Below are 10,104 nucleotides of genomic sequence, written 5' to 3' on the forward strand. Positions count from 1 at the left end.
GTGTTTGTGTGTGCGTGTGTGTGTGTGTGTGTGTGTGTGTGTGTGTGTGTGTGTGTGTGTGTGTTGAGATAACGATGTAGATACTGGAGGCGTTTGTTACAATTTATCTTTAATGGAAACTCGTAGTACAAAAGTGAAGGTTTGGAGTTAATGTGTTCTGGCTTTTGCGTTTACAGTCCGTCAGAAAAACGAAAGTGCCAATGTGGAGAAAAAATGGGGTTGGGGCTTCAAGAAAAATTACTTTTTCAAGAAAAAAAAAATCTGTGAGCTACTGGGAATAAAGTGGCATATTTTTTTTTTCATGAAAACAGTAGAGCAAAATTTTGTGGGTGAAAAAAATCTTACAAGAATGACATCTTTTTAAATAATAAAAAAAAAAAATTGAGCGGATAGACACTTTAAGGTTCAATATTTTTTCCAAGAAGAAAATGAGGATACTGTATTACAAGAAGTAATATTTTTTGTGGAGAAAACTATTTGAAGAAAAAGTTACAGTTTTAAAGTTTTCAGTCTTTTTCGAGATGAGCTTTTTACCATATTTTTAAATAATTGTAGCATTAGAAAAAAGGTAACACTATAATCAAATAGCAAATGTTGATTTTTCATTAGCATGTAAATTGCACTGCTGTCACACTGCATGTCAAACCATCAAAGAGTCTTCGAGCCCATTTATGCTGTGCAATGAAGTTTGATTTCCAGTAGGGAAAAATAATTCATTTTGAATAGAAAAAAATGTTATGAGAAAAAAAAAAAAACGATGGCAGAAATAATCTACATTTTTAACTGGAGCATATGCAAACAGCATCGCAAATCGGCATTTACAAGCAATGGATATTTGAACACAAGCGGGGGAACAACACATGTAGACAGAAAGAATAATGATACTCACAGGCATATATTCTTTGTCCTGTACAAAAAAGAGAAACATTACAGCATCTTACTGAGTCACTTACAGTAGTTATGAAACTACTCTTCTTTTGTGTCCGCATGACTGCAATATGCATTATAGTAAGTAAAAGTGTTTCGGCACTAAAACCTCACCCTTACCCCTTATTAAAATTGTGTTTTTTCATTCATGATGTCATCTTATAATGAATTGATTGCATTCATGCTGGTTTTGCTCATATCAGGCATGTATTTTGGGTATGCGTGTGTGTGTGCCTGTGCACACTTGAACGCCTTGACAGCGTGCGCTGCCTTAATGACGCTTCATAAATATGCAAAATTACACACGTTGTTTTACTGCAGCGGCATGAGCACGCACATGCGCGTGCGCACACACACGCACCCTGACACCAATTTAAAAAGTCATATTTTATGCAGTGGTCAAATTGCGTTTCTGTTTGCGAGTGTGTGACTGGTTTTGCGTGTGCATCTGTCATACATTTTTATTATGTGAAAAGGCACCGCTTGCGGGTCGTAATGGGTCAGAGGCGCGTGTCAAAGGTCAGGAAAAAGCTATTTTCCCACAACGTGCGCTCATTTTATTTCTCAGAAATGGGACCACAAAATGCTACATTTGGCCTTTTTCTATGACACTTGGCCTGTTGTGGGTCAAGCCCGATGAACCACTACATGCCTCACTGGCTGACTGTACATGTTAAAAAATGTAAAACAAGTACCACCTGAAAAAGAATACAGTATATAGAGCGGTTGCAGTTGTCACTATAAAATGATGCAGTTTGAACATAAACACTGCGCTAAAATATACGAAAAGAAAACCCAAAATTGCTTTGGTAATGATTTTATTGAATAGCAGTGCATGTAAATTCAATTAAAATTGAACCTAAACACAAGTTTAAAGAATAACAGTTCTTCAATATGGAATCCAAATGTATCGTATAACGCAGTTACTGAACTGTGCTATGACAAGGATTTGTTCACGTACTTCTAGTGCAGTGGTTTTTAACCTGGGTTTGATCGAACCCCAGGGGTTCGGTGAATCGGTCTCAGGGGTTCGACGGAGCCTCTGCCATGGAGGGTAAGATACACGTGACTCAACATGTCAATTAGTTATAACACGCTTGCTTGGCCATCACTGGCTGCAGATGATCACATTACATCGCTTGTCCAATCAGTGCTGTGGGAAGTTTAGTTCGCTTAGTCGTCAACATGTGACTGTCGTGTGTCGTGATAGTACGTCGTACAATTAAAAAAAAAGAAAAAAGTATACTTCTCTCTTGAAATTGTATTTACTTTTTTCTGTTTTTAATAAATGCGTTTTTTTTTATATTTTGAATTTGTAAAAAATATACATATTTATTTTTCACTAATGAAGGATTCGGTGAATGTGCATATTAACTGGTTGGGTTCGTTACCTCTAAGAAGGTTAAGAACCACGGTTCTAGTGGTATGTGAACAAATCCCCAGTGGTTCTTAACCTTCTTAGAGGTAACGAACCCAACCAGTTCATATGCACATTCATCGAACTTTTCATTAGCGAAAAATAAAAATATGATTTTTTTTTTTTTTTTTTTTTTTACAAATTCAAGACATAAAAAACGCATTTATTACAAAGAGTAGAAAAACCTAAATACAATTTCATGACATAAGTATCCGTTTTTTTAATTGTGCACAAAATGAACCAGCCAGTATTGGCCAAGCGGTCGTGTCATAACTAATTGAGTCGGGTGTGCCTTAACCTCCATGGCAGAGGCTCCGTCGAACCCCTGAGACCGATTCACCGAACCCCTAGGGTTCGATCAAACCCACTTTAAGAACCACTGCACTAGAAGAAGCCCACATACCATTGGGGGTATTTGTACCTTCACAGTTTAGGGCTTCTGGGCACTTTTTTTTGGGCTGCTCAGATTGGCCCGTCGATTTTGATGTGAATGTCAATGAAAATTATCAAAGAAGAAGAAGCAGGAGATGTTGACGTGTGTAAGGACGCTGTGGAATGGGCGGGAAAAGAGCGGCAACGAGATAGAGGGGGGTGGAACGCTCATTCACTGGCAGGAACCGCTCGGCTGCAAATACCTGCGCAGGGAAAAGGGAAGCGCGCTAACATGGCACAAGGGGACGTGAGCGAGAGCCCACGCGTGCCGCCGCCAACGCCGCGCACGCCGAGACTCGTACGTGCGATCGCTCCAGCGCGAATCACTTGCACCTTCACTGTCATGTCCCGAAACGCAGCGTAAAAAGCTCCCGAGAGGTACTCCACCGCCATGTTACGGCCGCAGCGAGACCCGGCGGCGAGGCTGGTGGACCCGCGGCAGCTCCCTCAGCTGATGGCCGCCCAGCAGCAGCAGCCGCCACCGGCTTGGCCCCCAGGTGCGCTGGGGGCCACGCCGGGGTCGCGCAACTCCACGGCGGCCGGGGCCCAGCACTCGCAGCATGCATTCCCGTGGGCGATGACCGTCCTGGCCGTCGTGCTCATCACCACCATCGTGGTGGACGTCATTGGCAACCTGCTCGTCATCCTGTCCGTCTTCAGAAACAGGAAACTCAGGAAAACTGGTACAACACTTACAGCACTTTCACTTCACTTACTATTCTTACTACTTCAACTAATGGGTTTCATTTTCACTACTACTACTTATTATTTTATTATTATTGAACTACTTTTGCTACTAAATTGCTCGTTTGTGTGTTTGTTTTGTTTTGTTTTCACAACATAGCTGTTTGAAGGGTCTATATTTTATTTCTACCATTTTCGGAGTCTTTTTGTTTGTTTGTACTTTTTGTACTGTTTTTCTTTTGTGGCTATTGCGATTTGTTGTTACAGTACAATTTTTGTTACTACTCAGTGGTTCTTCTGCAATTTGTGCAAATATATATTTTTACTACTTTTTGCCGATAATTTTTTATTCTTATTTTTACGAGCATTTTTATGTGTACTTTTTATGACCTCTTTTGCTAGTATTTAGGGTTTTTTTTAACAATTTTCACAAGCATTGATTTTTTTTGCTTTAACTAATTTTGATTTTATCAGTATTCTTTTTATTTTCTTTACTATTTTCACATGCATTTTTATTACTTTTAATAGTACTGTTATTATTCTTTGCAAATATTCATTGTGTTTAGGATCCCCGCCCCACCAACCCCAAAATAATAATTCAAAACATCATTGCAATGTCACATCCCACTCCAAATGTTACTTTTTTGAAATTGAAATTCATGAATGGGAACGTGGAGAAAAATCCAAAGTGTGTCAACGTCTTTGAACACAATCAAGGGCAATATTGGATTTTTCAGTTCAGGTGTGACACATTTGTCGAAAAGAAGGATCGGGGATGGAATGTGGGCTCGAGCAGCTTTACTTCAGGGATGTCTATTCCCTCTGAAGTGTCTGTAAATGTGAGCGGTGTTTTTGTCTGCATGCCTCCATCCTGTGATTGACAGGTGATGGGTGTAGGGTGTCACATTATGATATGAGGCTTTGTATGATAGCGCTCATTAAACTCCATCTTCCCTGTGACAATAAACAAGATGATTGAGCTATTATATGAGTATAAATGAATGGAGACATTGAGAGCGTGACGTGAAGAGGTAATGTGACTTAAAAAGATCAAAGTACATCACATTGTCACTTCACAAGTTATTATTATTTTTATATTCGTGCCTAGCAGAAATCTGGTGCGTAGCATGGTCTTGCTGTGCACACAGGTGGGCAACACAAAGTTTTGGTATTTTCGCAGATGCACAGCGCAAAGTGCAATTTGAAATGGGCGGTATGCCCCACTACTTGCTTTGCAGCCAAAGGAAGTGGCCCCTCTCATTTCTTTTAAAATCACAGTCTTCAAAGATGGCGGAAGCAGAAACTGATCAGCTGTAGTCCCTGTGGGAGGTCGAAGCGTGCAGTACGATTCAAAGAAACTGCATGCAGGCCTCCATTTGTCAAGTTGGCCAGGGCAATCGCCAATGTGAAGTGGCCACTTGGAGACCACATGCCACTGAATAGTACGTGCCACTGCTCTTTTATGGCACTTCAGCTCACGCTGCCCTCCCCTCTCTGAAAGTCACACACAACTGTGTTTGACTCTACGCTCCTCTTGTTGTCACCCTTGGCAGCCCTCTACTTTTTCCAATTTTCCATCCCGACTATTCTCCTCCATCTCCATTATTCCGTATCCCGCCTCCTGGAATCATCCGTCAGACCTCCTGCAGGGCTATTGAATGCTAATGAGCCGCCATTGTTCAGACGCCAGCCTTTTCTCCCGGTCAGGGGGCCGGCATTCTCGCCCTCCCGACAACATGAAAGTGGAAAGAGAAATGAATGTCGGAGCATGAGCCGGGTGGGAAAGAAGGAGCTGGGTAGGGGGCGGGGGGCAGATCGGCGTGCAGAGCATGTCGACGTCGGCCGGCCGTCAGTGACATTCCGGGAAAACATCTGTTCCTTCTAGCAGGGGACGAACATGTGGATCGGGGAGTGGGGAATTAAACGGGGGTTGACTGTTAATTAAAAGCTTTTCCCTATGTTGACACTCTAACCGCAGATTCCTAATCACAATTTGGAAAACCAAAACCTTGCTTGAAGCACTCACTCTGGCTTTGAACTCTAATTTGAATGCCTAACTGCCTAACCATACTCGAACCCCTAACCTGCAGCCTTAAACGCTTGTGTCCCGAACCACTCAATTGAAACTTTGACTTCAAACCCTAATTTGAAACCTTAACTCTTAATTTGAACCCTAAACTCAGGTTTGAAACCCAACTTTCAAACCTGAGCCCTGCCTTGAAACCATAATTTGAAAAGTGACTATTCTTGAAGCTCCATTTGAAATTTTCACCCTTCCATGAAATCCAAATTCAAAACACTAACCATGAATTAAAACCCTAATTTCCAACCCTAGTTGTCCAAAAACCCATGTTTGCAACCCTAACCAGGCTTTGAAATCAGACTTCAAACTGTAATTTAAAAGTTAAAAGCCTGTTTCGAACCCTAACCCGAACCCTAACCCTATCTTGAAACCCAGGTTTCAAACACTATCTGTCTTGAAACCCTAATTTCCAACCCCAACTCTAACCCTTCCTGAAAGCTCCAATTTGAAACCTTAACCTCAACTGGAAATCTTAATTTGAAACCTTAATCCAGAATTCAAACCCTACTTTGAAACCTTATCTCTGCCTCAAAACCCTAACTGTGCCTTGAAATCCTCATTTGAAGCTTTACCTCTTGTTTGAAATATGAAACACTAACCCCATCTTGAAACCCCAATGTGAAACTTTATTTGCATTGACAGATGAAGAAGCGCCTTGTAACTCATGGCGCGTCGCGTTCTTAATAAACGTCGGCACGGCGATGCTCCTGACACGGAGTCACGGCCTCATTTACTTGCTCCCGCCCGCCGCATGACCGAGCGCCGTACCGCTAAGCCACTTGGGCCTGATGATAAATATGCCGGCAGCGCTCTATCCACATTTTTTTCCCCCCACCTAATTTCCGAGAACCGTGCGAGATAAAAAGACAAAAGATAAATGTGCTTCTCTCTTTGGCAGCTACACGTCTCTATGTTATACTTTCAAAATACAAGATTTCATTTCCATCACAAAAGCGAAACTGGCTTGAACCCTTTTTTGAAACCATCACCTTTCACCCTGCCTGGATTGAAAGCCTCATTTAAAACCATAAACCTTGGCTAATTTGAAACATTAACCCTGACTTGAAACTCGAAACCTGGCTTGGAACCATCCATCCATTTTGTAATCCGCTTTATCCTCACGAGGGTCGCGGGGCGTGCTGGAGCCTATCTCAGCTGTCTTAGGGCAGAAGACGGGGGACACCCTGAATTGGTTGCCAGCCAATCACACTCACAATTTACAATTTAGAGACAATTTAGAAGTAAACCAGAGTACCCGGAGAAAACCCACACAGGCACGGTGAGAACATGCAAATTCCACACAGGATGGTCCAGGCCGGATTCGAACGCATGACCTCTGTCCTGTGAAGCGGATGTGCTGACCAGTTGAGCTGCCATGGCTTGAAACCTTCATTTGAAATTCTAATTTAGAACCACGGCCCTGGTTTAAAACCTGAATTCAAAACTTACTTAAAAACATAACTTTGGACTGAACCCCAAACTTAAAGCCATAACCTTGATTTGAAGCCCTAACATTTGTTTGAAACCCTAAACAATGCTTGAAACCTTAATTTGAAATCCTACTTTGAAAACCCAAATCAGGCTTAAAACCCTAATTTGACAACCTAATATTGGCTTGAAACCATCTGAAATCCTAAACCTTGTTTGAAACCTGAAACCTGGCTTGAAACCTTACTTTGAAACTTTGATTTGAAAACCTAACGCTCGTTTGAAACCCTAATTTGAAAACCCAACCCTGGTTTGAAACCATGACCATATCCTGAAACCCCAGTTTGAAACCTTAATTTCCACCCCTAATTCAGGCTTTAAACCTAAACCATAACCCTTTGGTTGAAACCATAAACCTGTCTTGCAATCCTAACACTGGTCAACAGAAATTTTTAATCACAGATGGCTTTATGTGTTCCTAAATGTATTTTTGATGATTTCAAATGTGTGTCTACTTTTTTCTCGCACATCACTTTTTGAAATATTTTCTTTTTTTTTTCTTTTTTAACAATAAAAGCTTGCGGAAAATGGATTTTACCATGTTGTAAATAATAGCTTGAAGGTCCAAATAAAAATTCCACCTGTTGCTGAAGCTAACGCTTAATGCATAAATATTAAGACATATATCACTATATTACACATTAAATTATTATTATTATTGTGCTAGACAAATAAAAACAATGACAAACATCAGAAAGTCTAGAATTTTTTTTTTTTTTTTTTACATCCGTGATTAAAAGTGTAGCACAAATGTATAATGCGAATAGATGCGCTTAAGCTTTGTTTGAAAGCCGAAGCTGAAACAAGTGACCTGAACCCTCAATGTCTTCAAAGCCTGACACTGTCGCAAGTGTCGTTTGCAAGCTGAGCTACCGCAGGCGCTGTCTTCCTTTCAGGAAACGCATTTGTGGTGAGCCTGGCGCTGGCTGACCTTCTGGTGGCCGTGTACCCGTATCCGCTGGTGCTGACGGCTATCTTCCATGGCGGCTGGATCGCGGGATACCTGCACTGCCAGGTGAGAGGCATAAAAAAGGAGGAATGCTCAAAGAAGAAGAATGTCTTCTCAATGTCCTCAGAATACGACTCCTCGTGAAATCCGGGCCTTTTCATTTTCCCCTTTGCTTGAGTGGCAAAAGGTCTGTTCGCAGGTCATCTCGTGGAAGAGCTTTTAATTGTTCTGTCTGTCACTATACGTCGTGGGCACAGATCGATGCACAATGACACATGACTGTGGTGCCTTGAAACGCGAGTTTCATTTGTTCCGTGGCCACGCTCATAACCTAAAACGTGTGTACAGTAATCCCTCGTTTATTGCGGTTAATGGGGACCAAAACCACCCGCGATAAACGAAAATCTGCGAAGTAGCGACCCCCCCTCCCCCCGTATAGGTACATGTACATGTGTATGAGTATAAAAAATATTTATAAGGCCAAATGTAATGGTATACATGCACGTAGAAGTAAATTTTGTCGTAATTAACATTACTTAATGCTGTATAGTAATAGATTTAAACATGTATAAGTTAGGTTAGGTGAGTGTATGAATAACAAAATACAGTAAACATATACATGTAGTACTGTATATGTTGCTCTATGTGACTCGCTGTTGTTTTGCTGACTTTCGCTGCTTCTCCCGGACCGTTTGCGGACTTAAATTTTTTTTTTTTTTTTTTTTTTAATGAGTTTGTTTGAAAAAATCCACGATGCCCTGAAGCCGCGATAAACGAACCGCGAAATAGCGAGGGATCACTGTACAGTCATCCCTCATTAATGGGAACCGGAAACCCTCCCCCCTGCGAAAGATGAAAACCGCGAGGTAGGATTTGCACCCCCGCTAGGATTTTTCGTTTATATGCGTACCAGTATGCTTACAAGATGTAAACAGTATTTATACTTTACATATTTGAGACCAAGATTACAGCAAAACACATCTTATATATTTACTAAAATCTTTCATTCATCAACATTGCTTTCTGAGAGAGGAGAAGACGCTTGTGTTGGTTTTCGACTTTGTCTTCAGACCCTAATTTCTTAACCCGTGCTCGAAACCTTAGCTCTGCCTGGAAAACCCAAATTTAACCCTGGTTTAAAATCCTACTTGGAATGCCTAATTTGAAACCCAAGGCCAGGCAGGAACCCCTCATTTGAAAACCCCTCCCCCTTATTTAAAGCCCGAAATTCATCATACCTCCCCCCGACAGGTGAGCGGCTTCCTGATTGGCCTGAGCGTGATCGGCTCCATCTTCAACATCACGGGCATCGCCGTCAACCGCTACTGCTACATCTGCCACAGCCTGCGCTACGACCGGCTGTTCTCGGGCACCAACACCGTGTGCTACGTGGCTCTGGTTTGGGCGCTGACCGTGCTGGCCATCGTACCCAACTGGTTCATGGAGTCGCTACAGTACGACCCGCGTGTCTACTCGTGCACCTTCGCCCAGTCGGTGAGCTCGGCGTACACCATCGCCGTGGTGGTGGTCCACTTCGTGCTGCCCATCGCCATCGTCTGCTACTGCTACCTGCGCATCTGGATGCTGGTCATCCGCGTGAGGCGCCGCGTCAAACCCGACTCGCGGCCCAAGCTCAAGCCGCACGACCTGCGCAACTTCCTCACCATGTTCGTGGTCTTCGTGCTATTCGCCGTGTGCTGGGCACCGCTGAACCTCATCGGTCTGGCGGTGGCGCTGGACCCGCGACTGGGCCGCGCCATCCCCGAGTGGCTCTTCACCGCCAGCTACTTCATGGCCTACTTCAACAGTTGCCTCAACGCTGTCATCTACGGCGCGCTCAATCACAACTTCAGAAAGGAGTACAAGCGCATCGTGCTCATCGTATTCAAGTTTCACTGTTGAGGGGGGTTGACGGGGGAGGAGGGGGTGTGCATTTGGCCGGCAGAAGTCGAGCGTTTCAGATGGAAAACGCTACAGGGAAGATGGTGTCACTCTTATTATTATTAATACCATCAAACTGTGATGTTTTATGCTTGATCCTACCTGCCCAAACACAAGATGTTTTAAAAATGGCGGCAACATCTTGTTGGTGCTTTTTAGGACGATGACATCATCATCATCTCA

The 10,104-nt window shown here is 42.7% G+C and overlaps 1 protein-coding gene across 1 annotated transcript; it reads left to right on the forward strand.

The window, feature by feature from the left end:
• The first annotated feature begins 2,946 nt into the window (after window positions 1-2,946).
• On the forward strand, window positions 2,947-9,894 carry mtnr1al (melatonin receptor type 1A like). The gene is made up of 3 exons (XM_019884083.1): window positions 2,947-3,459; window positions 7,928-8,046; window positions 9,232-9,894. Exons 1-3 carry the CDS (start codon window positions 3,168-3,170, stop codon window positions 9,880-9,882), a joined length of 1,062 nt encoding a protein of 353 aa, XP_019739642.1. The 5' UTR covers window positions 2,947-3,167; the 3' UTR covers window positions 9,883-9,894.
• The last annotated feature ends 210 nt before the right edge of the window (window positions 9,895-10,104 follow it).

The sequence above is a fragment of the Hippocampus comes genome, unplaced genomic scaffold (assembly GCF_001891065.2).
Source record: "Hippocampus comes isolate QL1 unplaced genomic scaffold, H_comes_QL1_v1.1 scaffold156, whole genome shotgun sequence".
Taxonomy (NCBI): domain Eukaryota; kingdom Metazoa; phylum Chordata; class Actinopteri; order Syngnathiformes; family Syngnathidae; genus Hippocampus; species Hippocampus comes.

Excerpts from the sequence above, each read along its gene's own strand:
- mtnr1al (XM_019884083.1), top strand. The coding sequence starts at position 3,168 with ATGTTACGGCCGCAGCGAGACCCGGCGGCGAGGCTGGTGGACCCGCGG. Across the intron at positions 3,460-7,927 it reads CAGGAAACTCAGGAAAACTG|GAAACGCATTTGTGGTGAGC; the intron begins GTACAACACTTA and ends TCTTCCTTTCAG. Across the intron at positions 8,047-9,231 it reads CGGGATACCTGCACTGCCAG|GTGAGCGGCTTCCTGATTGG; the intron begins GTGAGAGGCATA and ends TCCCCCCGACAG.